General features: G+C 38.4%; 1 protein-coding gene across 1 annotated transcript in view; it reads right to left on the bottom strand.

Annotated features, from left to right (window-relative positions):
* si:dkeyp-23e4.3 (rho GTPase-activating protein 7) overlaps positions 1–15,862 on the bottom strand; it is a 92,247-nt gene that overhangs the window by 8,555 nt on the left and 67,830 nt on the right. The window contains 8 exon segments of the mRNA XM_052099403.1: positions 218–431; positions 636–834; positions 1,640–1,799; positions 3,546–3,716; positions 5,445–6,712; positions 7,938–8,001; positions 8,146–8,227; positions 8,354–8,425. Coding sequence (XP_051955363.1) covers positions 218–431; positions 636–834; positions 1,640–1,799; positions 3,546–3,716; positions 5,445–6,712; positions 7,938–8,001; positions 8,146–8,227; positions 8,354–8,425 — 2,230 coding nt within the window.

Genomic DNA, 15,862 nt, shown 5'->3' with positions numbered 1-15,862 from the left:
CTTTTCCAACTAGTATTGATGTAATCTTTATTGTGAAAGACAACTAGCCTTAATGGTGCAGAAAATCTGGAACTGGTTATAAAAAAAAATAATCCGTTCTAGCTGGTGGACATAGAGCTAATAGGTATGGGTGCCAGCACAATATTATATTAACATTATAATATTTTATGGGACCATTACAATACAATGGATTATAGTTTTTACTGTTTCAACCTACCTCATGCTGGTCCTGTCTCTTTTGAAAGAATTAAGGTGGAAAAGTGAGGGAGCCAGGCACACAGCGATGTTGGTTGGGGTCATCTGGTTCTCCTCCACACAGGCGACCACCTCTTGCAGGAAGAAGAAGAGGCTCTGAAGGGCCTCCCTGTTCTCATCAGGCAGGAGGTAGATGGCTGCTTGAACCCCTGCAAACTGTTGATCTTTGGGGAAGTCTGTGGGGAAATGGAAGACATTGAATGCAGATTAAAGACATGGAAACAGATGTTTCAGTTGGCTAAACAATCAAACTCAACAAGAAGTGAGTGATGAATGCTTAAATACACATTCTCCATTAGAGTAGTTTCTCAAGTCTGGGTGTAATTGCAGTAGATGATTGAAACATGTTTCATCTTTGTATTGACTGCAGCTTGGCTTACATTGGTAGATGTGCAGGAAGCTTTCACACAGTTTGCTGGAGAAGATGGGTTCAGGCAGGTCTCTGAAATACTGCTTCACCATGTCAGCCACATCAAAGGCTGACTGATTTTCAAAGGATATTCTTTCAGGGTCGGCCTCCACCATATCCCTTAAATTTTGAATGCGGGATTTGACCCCAGACTTTCGGAAGAGCCCAACCTGTGTGGTTAAAGCAAGATTGGCAAGAGGTATAAATGGTTATGGACTTGATACACTGCAGTCATTATACCATAATTATCATATCACATGCAAAGAAATTTCTCAGAAGGCTATAACCCAAAATATTTAAAGAATCAGAGTGCAGATATGGATTAGTCAACGTGGTCTCATGGGAATAAAATTACTCTAATTACATTCATGCAGAGCATTAAATACATTTACAATTAATTGCGGTTTCCACGTAAAACATCCTCTGGTGCTTAAAGTGGTACGAATTTGACTCTCATTAGGGAAAATCAAACAACCAACCCACACAATTTCAAGCCAACATGATAAACAAATGTACAAATTTTACTCCCATTGAGACAATACAAACCAACTAACACAATTTTGAATGAATTGAAATAAACATTATCACACAAATGCTGTTGATTGTGCTTGTATTGAACCTGGAATATTCCTTTATTACCGTATTTCTCGGAATATGATAATTCTGTCAGTGCCTTCACTTACTGACACATGTTATCTTTTTATTTGATTAATTAAAAATAGGCAAACCACTAAGTCTATAATTAGTTCAATTAATACCAAAGCAAATGTAGTTGTTCTGCCAATTACTAAACTGCATTGTTAAATAAAATAAAAAAAGCTCAAACTCCTCACTAATTTTAATTAAATAAACATTTATTCTGAATTATAATATGTATACTATTCAAAGTTTACTCAATTCAGTTTGATGGAAATTGTATATTTAATCATTGTTGAAACAAGGCCTCCATTTCTGATTGGTGACATGGTGCTGTACCTGATCTAAACATTCAGTCCTTAAGAACTCCATTGCTCTCAGAATGCTTGGTGGCAAAGGTTTCCCAGATTGCTGGACACTCTGGAGCAAAGGCACCCCAAACACCTGTCTGCTCTTGTGTTCTGAAGGTTTAACTTTTCGGTAGACTTTAGGCACCGTCCTAGAATGGCATAAGCACATATTGCATTTTTTCTTTAGATCATCACTTGCTTGTTTTACTCATCTACACTTGTCAGAGATAATGATGTGTTCTGCTAAATTGAGAGACAAAATAGCAGTGTATATTTAGCAGATCACATTAATGGCAGCAATCATATCCACAGTGTCGTGAACATGCACATCAGCGATCCATTTTTGAGTCTGCTGAACTGACATTTCATTTGTTTTGTGTAATAAGCTTCTTGTTATTTTCTGTGTTTGAGCTTGAGGATCCCAGTAGTGAATAAATAAAGCAATTAGAACAGGTGCAGGGGTTTTAATCTTTGAGTACATATTGGCCTGTTGGCATTTTTTTCAATAGGCTTACAGTACTGCCATGGCTATAAGCTCTGTAGTTGAGGAAATAACCTGACAGCAATTTAAGGCCTGCTTCTTATTATTTTTTAAATAAGTCAGGTTCAGGGACTTGGAGATAAAACTTCAAAGCCAATTAAATGTAATTTTGCAGGAGCCAACAAATTTGACAAACATTTCATACAATTTAGTTCTCCTTGACAGCATTAGCTTCAATTACCCCTTAATTTCTCTTCTAGCCCAAATCTCCTTAACATCAACTGGGTTGTTCAATTAAAGACTAAATCAGCATCTACTGTATTCTATTTGCTTAATTATGTTCCCATAGTGATTGAATGTGACTGTTTATTTATTCCAGAGGTACCCTGTTCTACACCATTTGCAATAACCACTCTTACATACATACATACATACATACATATATAAAATTTTTGAAGAAAGGATAGAGTTTCTGAGAATGGCAGACACGACTTATCTGAAATCAAGTCACCTCACACTGAGGGTGCTGAATACTCAAGGATCAATGTGAATGTGGGAATAGACTTGAGAGGGTATTACTTTTGTAGTTAGCTCGGTGGTTGTTGAAATAAATAGCCCAATTACTTTCCTCCCAAAAAGTCAATTATTCTCTCTTCTTTGCCGTAAGCAATTGATTTTTAGTCCAGTTAACTACAAAAAGTAATGTCAAACAAGTTATCAATTGTTCCATGGGGAGCTCTGTTTAGGTTATTTTAGGTCAAACAAGATTATAAAAAACACACACTGAAAAAGGCAAGTATTTATTTTTTTAAATTACCTTATCAGAGAGAATTAATTCGGTTTGGGTGTCAAAATTGAAATTTTTGGGTGAATTATCACTTTAAGGGCAGTGCTGTCAACCACTAATAGATAAACAATCGCTCACATTCTAGTGCACATAATTGTGTGATAAACTTGAAAGTCAATCTTTAATTAAGAATAAGACTTAGTTAAAAAAAAAAAAGTCCTTATAAACTGAACAATTACTTGTGAATTGTACATCAATGGCCCATTCCCCGAAAGAGCGAACCTCCACTGTAAATCTATATCCCCCCATGCTATCGAACGGCAGTGTGAGAGCCTCTTTCAAAGTGCTGAGAAAGAGCAAGGTTGTGCTGTGTCATGCGGCCTACAGTGAGAGAGTTCACTATCCTTTTTGAACTCACAACACCTTGTCTGTTTTGTCGGCTGAGAGATGTGCCAAGGTTGCAATTCCTATAAATAATGAATTAATCTCTAAACAGCAGGTCTCTGCTCTTTCTCATTTCTTCTTCCTCTCTTCCATTGTCTGGTTTCTTTTTAACTCAAAATACTTTTATCAGATTATGTCTATTCCACTTTCCCTCCCATACTTTGCTTACTTTACCCGTCTTACCAGTTCCAGCCTTGTTTGCTGAAGGGTGAATGCTTGTCCATCAGAGCCGTGAGCCTGAGGAGGCTCAGTCTTTGCAGCATGGAGACATGTGCTGCTGATTTGGCTTCTATGCCTGTGTTGGGGTTACTCAGTGAAAGTATTTTTACACTGGACCAGTGGGGCCTCTGAATTCTGAAATGTAGAAAAACAACCCCCATTTTTGTTTAAAAACATTTTGTCAGTGTGTGATAAATTAGTTTGCAGCATTTGCCTTCTATTGGACTATGGATATATCTATACATTATTATCATCTTATTTTCCAAGAAAAAAAAAACACACAAAAACATTAAGGAATATTTACTTAAGAAGCAAAATTACATTAGATATTAAGTATTATTTCTAGAGAAATCTGACAAAATTGTGTGAAGTTGGTGTTTAAATCATGAAAAACCATTTTGTTCTTGTTTTAAAGCTGTGAATGTTTTCAATATTATAATATTAATAATATGCAAACATATAACTATAAGTAATCCATTTGTTGGTTGATTTTTCCTAAACGTGTTGCATTGTGACTTTGTGGTGCTATTAACATTCCTGTCTGACCTGTCCAGCCCAAGCTTCTGTACTTGAATGGGGAAAGACTGAAATCTCCAAAGCAGTTGGGCAAGATTACAATCATATAACAATTTTCAAATCAGCTGTAAAATCTGACAGCAATGGTATTAGAAATTGTGCTTCTTCAGCACAGCTCACTCTAAAAATGCAATTTGTTAAGCCGGTCCAGCTAATGTGCATGCTTAACCAGTCCTGCTTGACCCGCTCAGAGCGGGTTTTGATCCGGCATCAGCCGGAATGTGAGGCGGGAACTAACAATGAGGCTAAAGGCTACAGCCCCTATTACTGTCTCTAGTGCACCTCTTGAGGCCAGGGGATTGAGGTTTACACATACTGCACAGCTATCATGTACCAGTTCACTCCCGTTACACTCACCCCCCCCTAAACCTCACTCCCATCCGGGTCATGACACCACTGTAACCTGTCCTTATTGACCTGCTCCGAGCAGGATTTGAACCGGCGTCAGGAGGCGGGCATGCTAACGAGGAGGCTAAAGGCTACAGCCCCTATATCGGTCTCTAATTCACCTCTTGAGGCCAGGGGATTGAGGTTTACACATACCGCACAGTTATCATGTACCAGTTCACTCCCGTTACACTCACCCCCCTAAACCTCACTCCCATCCGGGTCATGGCACCACTGTAACCTGTCCTGATTGACCTGCTCAGAGCGGGTTTTGATCCGGCATCAGCCGGAATGGGAGGCGGGAACTAACGATGAGGCAAAAGGCTACAGCCGCTATATCAGTCTCTAGTGCACCTCTTGAGGCCAGGGGATTGAGGTTTACACATACCACACAGCTATCACGTACCAGCTGGCTCCTGTCACATGTGCATTTTTGAGTTAATTGACAAGTCATGCCTGTGTCTAAGAGGTGAGTGTCTCTTTTACCAGTAAGGATCTTCCCTCTCTAAATCCGCCATACTGGGCACTACATTTTCTCCTATTTATTTTAATACTTATTTTAATATTAATTTGAAGTGCTCCATCTGAAGGCTAAATAGTCTCTGGCAAAATCTGTGCACAGATTATTGCTTACACCACTTTTGAATTTACCCCAATAAAGGAAAACCGTTTACAAGACTATGTAGAGGCGTTTGCATGACTAAACACGTTGTCAGGTTATTAAGCATAATTGGTGTAGTTTGCATGTAAATGTGCTAATTTTCACTGGAAAGCAAGACAAAAATACTGAGAACGATTTTTGTTGTAGTGTACCAAAACACTAACATGTAGCATGAATGAGATAAGACACTTCCTGTCCCGGGTGCAATATAGCAAAGTAGTAGCTTTTGGGTCTCTTACCGATCAGTATGCTTTATAAGATGAGCAGTGTGTGCAAACACTTCTGGGCTACAAGTCTCCTCCGGGGCAGCTTCATCTATTTCCTCCGGTTCTTTGATTTCAAGGTGGATGTCAGTCAGAGAAGAAGGTGAAGGAGAACCTGAGTGCGAGAAATCTGAATCCCCGTCTTCGGATAGCTTGTCCGTCCAAGATGTGACCAACTGCTGCAGGCCACAAATGCGTTCCATCACACTATCCAAAGCTGAGAACACGTCATCATTCATAATATGTGCATGATCTGGGACATTGTCATAAATGCTGGCACGATGATCGTAAGTAGCCAATGGGCTGCAAGCTTGTTCCTGGTCTTTGGAGCTGCTGCTTTTACATCGTCTACCTTGATAACCATGAAAGCTTCCTGTCCTCCAATTAACAGAAGTGTTGTCAATAGGCGAGAAGGCACTGTTGTGGGTAAGCAATTTTGGGAACGTTCCAGGCTTGTGTGCATGTGGAATTTCGAAGACAAGGTTGACGTCAAGATTGCGCTGGTTGTTCAAGTCTTGCTCATTGATTTGGTTCTGTCCATCTTCTTGTTTGTGCATCCCAGGGCGTTTGCAGTTGCTGCGTACCCTGGTGACAGGGCTTGGAGTGCTGGCCACACTGCTACTTTCCGAAGGACTGCTACTGGATCCAGAAGGTGGTGTGCAGGACACAGGACTGCCAGTTTTGTCTAGACACTGAAGATGCATTAGCCTTTCCTCGCCAAGACCTTCTTGCATAATTGGCCCACTTATGACAAGTCTGCCCTTCCCACTTTGAGTGTGCGGCAGTATCGTATTTCCTCTTATTCGGAGCTTCTCCATCTTACGCAGAAGACTTTTACCCTTTTTCACTGGAGGCTTCTCAGTTAAGTACTCCTTACTGCTTGAAGTGTGATGCTCACCTGGGGACGGAGGTCTGCTGAAAGAAGTGCCAGGAGATTGGGTTGGCTTGTAGTTAGATGAGCATCTGGAGGAACTACGACTTGTCTCCAATTCCTCAGTGGTTTTGTTGGAAGCACATCCCCCATCACTGTCTGCATTACTCAAGCTTTGAGTGGAACTAAGCTCATGGACCTCCCCACTGTCAGAAAGGGAGGCCTCACAGCTTTCTGATCTCCTCAAACTTGAAATGGGGCTGTTAAGTTGTATAAGCTCCCCGTCATCCACACGGATCCAGCGTCTACTCTTCCTGTCAAATGACCATTTTGGGCTGATGGCATAGAGGTCTTCTTCCTCCTCTTCATCTGCCTATATGAACAAAATTATGCTTTATATGTGGCAAAAAATGGGGGAAAAGAACATAATATCTCACTATCTTGTTTGAAATAGAGGTACGGGGGCACAGATACTTGGATTTTGGAACTATCGGTTATCTGAAAAAATAAATAGTTGCAGATATTTTTTTTTATTATTATTATTATTCCTCCACACTGAAGGGTTCTACAGTTAGAATATTTTGGTTCTACAGTATAGCAGCAGCCTCTAGATGCGAAATAAATACAATCACTGACTCCAGATGTAGTTTGTTGTGCCACGTGACTGCGCCATTCACAAATTTGGACACTTAAGAAGCTGAATTAGATTTAATTAAAGTGGTTTAGTTTGTTACAGTAAGGTTATAAAAATGAGTGCTTCAAATAAGTTTTGTTGTTAAGAAGATGTACTGTACTTTAATCATAAGTTCATGTCAATGTTCATGTTCATGGCAAAAAGTAATATTTCAATATAATTCATCTGTGTATTGCGGTTTATCTTAGCAGACCAAAGTCTACTTTGGTTACCGCATACTGCTACGTTTCGCACATAGTGTGCGTGACGTAAATTTTGCAGACAGTACACACCGACTGTACACATACAGCCCAATATTTCTATATGTCATCTACACACATTCCTGACATGGACTGTCCTCAAAAATACCACATAACAGTTGTAGTGTGCATGCATCTAATGCATTCATACAGGGTCATGGTAAAAAAGTTAACTTTGAAAGTGCTCAAGACAGAACGGCTCTTGAAAAAAGTCTGCACTGGCCTCTGCATTATGTGCTCCCTTTCTTCCATTTCTCTCTGCAATCTCTACAATTGAACTGATAAAATATTTTATATCCATTTATTTTTTGACTGGTTAGTAGTCTTGGAAAAAGTTGGATAAGTCAGATGGTTATTTTCGTAATATAAACACCATTCATCATAGGTTCATCAGAATTCTAGTGTTAATGGAGACTCCGTAGTCTCTTCTAATTTTTCTCATCCTTTTTCTTTTTTTTTAAGTAATTGTGTAATAAGTGGAATAATCAGCAGGTAATTATTGCAAAATGAACCCCTTCTAAGGCCCTCCTATTTTATTTAACATTATACCTTTCTGGTTGTAGAAAACTAAAAGCTTTATGAAAAGTCTTTCCTCGGGCTCTCTTGTGTTTATAAATTGTGTTGACATGTACTGTATATTCTCCAGAGTTTTCTCTCACACTCACCCGTCTCTTTGACCGGCTCAACTGGAGCTTCATCTCCACACACTTGATTAAAGTGCTTAATCTCCTGAAAGCAAAAGAAAACATGGATGTCAAACAGGAAAAGCAGCATGACGTCACTCTCAAATTTCCCCCACTGCGATTAGTGAGAAGCACTCAAACTCTGTCAGCAGAGAATGAGCTCATGCCACAGAAGGGTAAATCACTCTACCTGCAGAGAGAATCTATGGTATCCTTATCCAAAAATTCATGATCACTCTTCACCCAGTCTAGGTCAATGGGGAAACAGCTATCTGGAAGGCAAACAAAGTTAATTGAATTGCAGTATGAGAATATTTTAGTAATTTAGGAAGCATTGTTAGACCTGCAATCATTTTCTGAAAGGATGCAGTGAGGAATGTTAAAAAATAAATATTTACCAGTGAATAACTGTGCATACTGAGGGAAGCCAGCTGCACGAAGCCAATCACAGGCCTCCTTTGCTTCAATCTCTACAAAGAGAAACAATGCATATTAAGTATATAATTTATTGGTTGTTTAGCTTTTATTTGGCAAACATAAGGGGGGAAATTCAGCAAACTATAACCACTTATTCAATTTACTTATTAATTAACATTGAAAGGGGCACTTTTTATTTTTTTACAAAGCCATTCTATTCCACCCTAAATTTATCATCAACCATCTTCTTATTTATTTAATTTAATGTGGATTAAAAGGCAGAGGCAGACTAATTTGCTGCTAAATGAATGTCTTCAGCTTTTACAAAGTGGACTGAAAGATGGCAGGCAGCTGGCACAAATGATTCAAGCCTCTTTTGGTCCCTCTATTCCTCTGCTGCTAATTCACTTTCACCTTTTCAGATTCTTTCCTAACATAACATTGCCAGGAACAGATGGTGGAAACAAATCCTTACTTTGCACCGACTGGCAATCCATAAAATCTCAAAGCCTAAGAATCTGTCGTACCCATAGGTGGCAACAGGATCAGGGGAATACAGCTGGATCTGTACTACACAGAACAGATGGCTCAGATATGTAAACATAGGGACAAAGTTAACACTGCTGCTCCCTGTTCTGACGCAGGAGCGGCCTATGAAGGACCGCGCGTGTGATCAACCTCCTTTGCTGAAAAAACCCCCAGCATAGCTGGTCACCAGCATATGTTGTGTTTCAATGTTGATCCTCCTCAGCACGGTATGCTTTTTGACTAGCTTAAAGAAATAGTTTTCACAAAAATTAAACTTCTGCCATAATTTACTCCTGTCACGTCATTCCAAACTTGTATGACATTCTTTCATATCTGTATGAGATATTTTTATGAATATTCTGGTTTGTCTTTTCAATACAATAACAGTTGGTAGACACTCACTTCACAACCTGGTGTCATCACATTACTATACCAAAATATTTGCTAAATGATTTTTATGTTGCTCCTTATACGTATTACGGCAGTATCCTGTTAAAATAAAAACTAGAGGCACTACAATGTCAATGATGTTTATTTACTTTAACACAAATCACAAGTAAACCGGCAGTTTTACTCAATGCTATCCTATGACACACAAACACTTTTCCAAAAGTATATGACTTGTAAGGCTATCAATTTTAATGTTTGAATTACATGTCCAACTACATTTAAAAGCTTGTTTGCACGCAATCAAATGGCGAGGTAGCTCAGTTGAGAGAGCATTGCATAATTTGAAAAGTAAAGGACACGGTCCTGGAGCACATTAGTAAAAGAGTGAGATGAAAATGTCATAGATGCACCACAAAATGACATGATTGCTTCAGCAATTGAATTGTTCATCTCATAATTGCTTTTATGACACTATTGGTTAGGTTTTGTTTTAGGATAAGGAGGTCGATTTTGTTAATTTAAAACTTGATAGACCATTAACCTTAAAAACCTAATCTGTTTAGAATAAACTCTAAACAGATAAACTCGCTTTTAGCGCCACAGAGTGGGCATTATACCTTGAAACAGCCGCAATGTGTATAATGAACCACAAAATATAATTTTGCAAAAATATTACCACAATATTATCAAGCTGCAGAAGGTCCCAAATGTGTCATAAAAGTACATGTGACTCTTGAACCATATTCCTAGACTTCTGAAAACATTCGATAGTTATTCATATTTATGTAAGAAGGCAATTAAAGTTGATTTGTGGATGAACTACTCCTTTAACCGGCAAGACCAGAAAACAAATACTGGTCAACCAGCTTTAACAAGGAAAGTTTTGCTGGTGAACAACATGGCAATGTCTCATAAGAATTTGTCACAATACGACGAAGAGGCAAATTATTACTATTTCGCACAATTTATTTTGTATGAATATGTACAACTTAAACATCAACCAAACACATTCAGGACCCAGAAGCTAATATTAACATCATGTTTATATATATGCTCTGGGTAGCATAAGATGGTTCACTTTAAGGTTAGGTTTAGGGATGGGGTTTTGGTTCGGGATTAAAGTTACGAAAACAGTTTTGGATTACCACTGAACAACTGACACATCAGGAACTACAAGAACACAAGGAAAACATCTCAGATTGGTGGGTGTATAACTAATTAACTTATTGTGACAAATTCTCAAAGAGATCGGGTTGGTCCACCAGCTAGACCAATACTAACCAACATAAACCAGCTTAGGAATGTTCATTTTAGCTGGGCCAGGTAGTTGTGTTGCAGACAAGTTGCAATGCTGTAGCTAACCTTTTATCTGAATTGCTAAAACCTGGCCCAGATAAATGAACTCTGTAGATCAGAAATGTCTCAAATCGTGGGTGTGAATTTGGAAGGCAACTTGAGACTAAGTGAATGTACTGTGGGAAATTTCTGTTTTTGCAATGACAGAGTCATAGATAACCGCATGCACATATTCAGGCAGGTTGCTGATGTAATAACCACTACCTTTGCAAATAATTTTCAGGAGTTCTACTATGGGAATTATATAAGCATGATCGTATCGCATGGGCCTCCACTGTTTAATAGTGCAGAGCAGGGAAAGGCACTTCCTTTTCCAAATACCGCAGGCGGCCCTACAGGAAGTTTTGCTTTTAGGATTTGGATGCTGATAACAGATGTGGCTTATGATTGTCCTCCTCCCACCCAGAGGTCTCTGGAAGTCTACAAGCTCCTAAATGGTCTGGGAGGGTCTTGGCTAATGGTGCTACGTGCTGCACAGGCTGTAAGCCATGAATGATACAATACGCCATTTGATTGGTTTGCTGATACCTCCCTTCCTCCTCGGCACATAGACGCTCCATGATGAAGCCACTTAATGTAGTACTACAGCAGCACCCCTGCGGCATCAGCAACTGAAATAAACACCTACCTTCTGAGGAGCTCTTAGAGAGTCGATTGACATGAGAAAAGCATCTATGGGTCTCCTCAGGAGTTGAAAACATCTTGTTTGGCTGACAGTTCAAACAATTCTAACCTTGAGTGTCTTTATGTAGCTCAAGCAGAGCAACCTTTAGCTTTTGAAGAGGTTAAGAAAGAAATCCAGGAGTTTTAAGAGAAACTAGAAGGTTTGAGGTGATAAGGGAGTGTTAAGACCCATTACGTTATCCACTTATGCTTATTTTTTAAGTTATCAGAGGATCCTACCTTAATAATTGATTGAATTAAGAGTAGAGTCGACTGACAAATACTTTTAATGTCTTTTGCATTCTAGTCAAAATGTTTCAAGTCAAATAGGCAGAAATGCCTTCTCCAGCCTTGAAGGCACATACATTATGCATTAACAGTTCTTTTTGTACAGCTTTTGCGCTTTTGTAAAAGACAGCACTAAGAATGGTTACTGTTAAATGTGCATTAAACTCTGGCTGTTGATTTCACCAATGCAACGCTGAACCCAAGGAGTGATACTGCTATATTCGACCTGATCGAATTAAATAACGTGACTTTGGTGATATTTTTGCAAAATTATATTACGTGGTTCCTTACATGTATTGCAGCAGTTCCGAGGCGAAATGTCCACAGTGTGGCCCTAAAAGCAAGTTAAATGTTATCCCAAACAGATGAGGTTTTTTTAAGGTTAATGCTCTATTGAGTTTGAAATACCCCTACCCTTAACCTTAAACCTAAACATAACTAATAGTGTCATAAAAAGCAAATTTGTGATGAAAAAAGCAACTCCTGAAACAAGCATGTAATTTTGTGGTGCTCTTATGTTAAAATGTACCGCCTTACAAGTCATACAATATAATAAAATTGTTTAGATGTCAAAGCATTGTGTGAGTAATAGGGCAAAAAGTGTTTATGAACCGGTTATCTGCTGTTTTATTCATAATTTGTTTAAAACAGTATTTCTCAAACAGGGTTACACATACCCCTTTGGGTATATAACCTGTTGATACGCACACCCTTTTTGAGCACAAACCATGAAAATGACATACCTGAACATAAATGGTTGTATTTACTGGACCCTTTGGAGTATGGACACAGTTGTAGTCTCTTTTGAAAGAAGACACTTTGGGATTTATTACCCAAGTTTCAGAATGAATATATGTTGTTATTTTTTAAAGTTAGATAAGCTTATAATAATGGAAATATATTTTGCTGAACATGTTTTTATAATCTAAAAATACAATAATTAAAGTGCCAAGACAACCCAGACATACAATGTTCTCAAAGGCACAAGTCTAAAGAAGCAAGCTTTTTTCTCTGTAAATTCGCTGGACGCGTACAGAGTAAAATTAAGGCTCCGCCTTTCAAGACGACACAAAATCTGACTGCACTACTTGGCTATTATGAATAAAACTATGCCGCATTTTTAAAATAGACTTTGGAGAGAGGCTTGTTTTGTATACGAGACTCTAATATATATAATATTCAGTTTTACACATTAATGCTGCACATATTGCAAAGTTTGTTGAAGAACGATGACAAAGGGTAATTCTTTCAGGTGAGAGCTCATGTAAACAATGAAGAACATATCAATATTTCTCATATTTATCACTTTTATGGACAAAAAGTGCTATTGGATGTTTTTCAATGAACACCTGTCATGGACAATTGACCCAAGTGTGGCAAACTGGATTCATCTGGCGATCGCATTTTCATAGCATATGTATGAAGTCCTGTTTTGATATTGCATGTTTTCATTTGTACTCCTGGCACAAATAACTAAATTGCTGTTTCTGGAGCATTACTATGTTGAACCCTTAGACTTTTGAAAAGATGTATAATTTGTTAACATTAATTACATTTATAGACGGTAAATTATATATTAAATGTAAGCAAAGTGACGTCACTACCGCGTGTGGGGGAATTGCGTATCAACAGGATAAGGTGTCAATGGGGGTGTGTGAAAATTATTCTGAAATGTCCTTTTTTTTTATGTTTTTATTTCATCCCAGTCTAAAATAACATTCAAACCGAGTACAGGTGCTGGTCATATAATTAGAATATCATCAAAAAGTTGATTTATTTCAGTAATTCCATTCAAAAAGTGAAACTTGGATAATGTATACATTCATTCCACACAGACTGATATATTTCAAGTGTTCATTCCTTTTAATTTTGATGATTATAACTGACAACTAATGAAAAACCCCAAAATCAGTATCTCAGAAAATTCGAATATTGTGAAAAGGTTCAATATTGAAGACACCGAGTGCCACACTCTAATCAGCTAATTCGAAGTCTCTCAGTCTATTTCTGTAGGCTACACAATCATGGGGAAGACTGCTGACTTGACAGCTGTCCAAAAGACGACCATTGACACCTTGCACAAGGAGGTCAAGACACAAAAGGTCATTGCTAAAGAGGCTGGCTGTTCACAGAGCTCTGTGTCCAAGCACATTAATAGAGAGGCGAAGGGAAGGAAAAGATGTGGTAGAAAAAAGTGTACAAGCAATAGGTATAACCGCACCCTGGAGAGGATTGTGAAACAAAACCCATTCAAAAATGTGGGGGAGATTCACAAAGAATGGACTGGTGCTTCAAGAACCACCACGCACAGACGTATGCAAGACATGGGTTTCAGCTGTCACATTCCTTGTGTCAAGCCACTCTTGAACAAGACACAGCGTCAGAAGCGTCTCGCCTGGGCTTAAGACAAAAAGGACTGGAGTGGTCCAAAGTTATGTTCTCTGATGAAAGTAAATTTTGCATTTCCTTTGGAAATCAAAGTCCCAGAGTCTGGAGGAAGAGAGGAGAGGCACAGAATCCACGTTGCTTGAAGTACAGTGTAAAGTTTCCACAGTCAGTGATGGTTTGGGGTGCCATGTCATCTGCTGGTGTTGGTCCACTGTGTTTTCTGTCAAGGTCAACGCAGCCGTCTACCAGGAAGTTTTAGAGCACTTCATGCTTCCTGCTGCTGACCAACTCTATGGAGATGCAGATTTCATTTTCCAACAGGAATTGGCACCTGCACACAGTGCCAAAGCTACCAGTACCTGGTTTAAGGACCATGGTATCCCTGTTCTTAATTGGCCAGCAAACTCGCCTGACCTTAACCCTATAGAAAATCTATGGGGTATTGTGAAGAGGAAGATGCGATACGCCAGACCCAACAATGCAGAAGAGCTGAAGGCCACTATCAGAGCAACCTGGGCTCTCATAACACCCGAGCAGTGCCACAGACTGATCGACTCCATGCCACGCCGCATTGCTGCAGTAATTCAGGCAAAAGGAGCCCCAACTAAGTATTGAGTGCTGTGCATGCTCATACTTTTCATGTTCATACTTTTCAGTTGGCCAACATTTCTAAAAAATCCTTTTTTTGTATTGGTCTTAAGTAATATTCTAATTTTCGGAGATACTGAATTTGGGATTTTCATTACTTGTCAGATTTAATCATCACAATTATATGAAATAAACATTTGAAATACACCAGTCTGTGTGTAATGAATGAATATAATATCCAAGTTTCACTTTTTGAATGGAATTACTGAAATAAATCAACTTTTTGATGATATTCTAATTATATGACCAGCACCTGTATGTGTATTTCTCACTGGAAAAAAAATATTCTGTGGCCTTCTAGTGTAGAAACCCCAAAATGATTGTCTCATAAAGGTCAGATAAATTCAATGAAATACCCCTATATTTTGTGGTTAAAAAAATGCATTTACACATTCATAGTGCACAAGTGTGCAATATAGCCCAGCACACTGCAAGGCGACTTAGCTAATTCATATCTAGTTAAATAGATATGTCGCTGATTAACAAACTTGCATTTGTCAGTCATTCAAGATGTTAGTTTATTTAATTTCTATTTTATCGCAGTTTGAAACATAATTTGTATATAAGGTGAGATGCATAGGGATTTTTAATTTTGATGGTGTAAGTAAATAATTTTTGCTGACAGATGTCACACATTGGTAAGGTTAAATAATTTTCCACATTCACATTCAATAATTTTCACTCACATTTGCTTGCACTCTGTTTTTCATTTTTTTTTTTTTTTTAGCAGATGAGCTCAACCTTACTGAGGGTGTCAAATGTGACATAAAAAAGCACCTTGAGCTGACTGCGCAAATACTTCCCCACAATGCTCGAAGTCTGCCAGCAGTGCCATCTGCAATAAATCGCAATTCCTGACAAGGAACCGGCAGCTATTCGCTGGTACTGTGTCCTGTTGCAAGTTATGCAATTACTTTTTCATATCTAACACCCATCTCATTAATCGTTAATCCATTTATTGAATATGTATGATAAATATTACATGTACAAAACATGTACAAATATTACATATTTTATTAGGGAGTTGTTTTACGATGATCAAAATATGAATATGGGAGATGCAAAAGAATGTTTGGAGGGTACGCCACTGCAAAAGGTTTGGGAGCCGCTGGTGTAAAAGTAAATCAGTTTAATTGTTGTTTTTGTTCCTCTAGTTTTCATTTCACCATTTAAGTGTTGCGAAACATACAACAAACCATGTAAAAATTATTTTGCAAAAATGTAGGTAT

The sequence above is a fragment of the Xyrauchen texanus genome, chromosome 31, assembly GCF_025860055.1.
Source record: "Xyrauchen texanus isolate HMW12.3.18 chromosome 31, RBS_HiC_50CHRs, whole genome shotgun sequence".
In the NCBI taxonomy this organism is placed as follows: Eukaryota; Metazoa; Chordata; class Actinopteri; order Cypriniformes; family Catostomidae; genus Xyrauchen; species Xyrauchen texanus.
The sequence above is the reverse complement of the archived record's forward strand: the minus strand, read 5'-3'. Positions and strand labels throughout refer to the sequence as shown.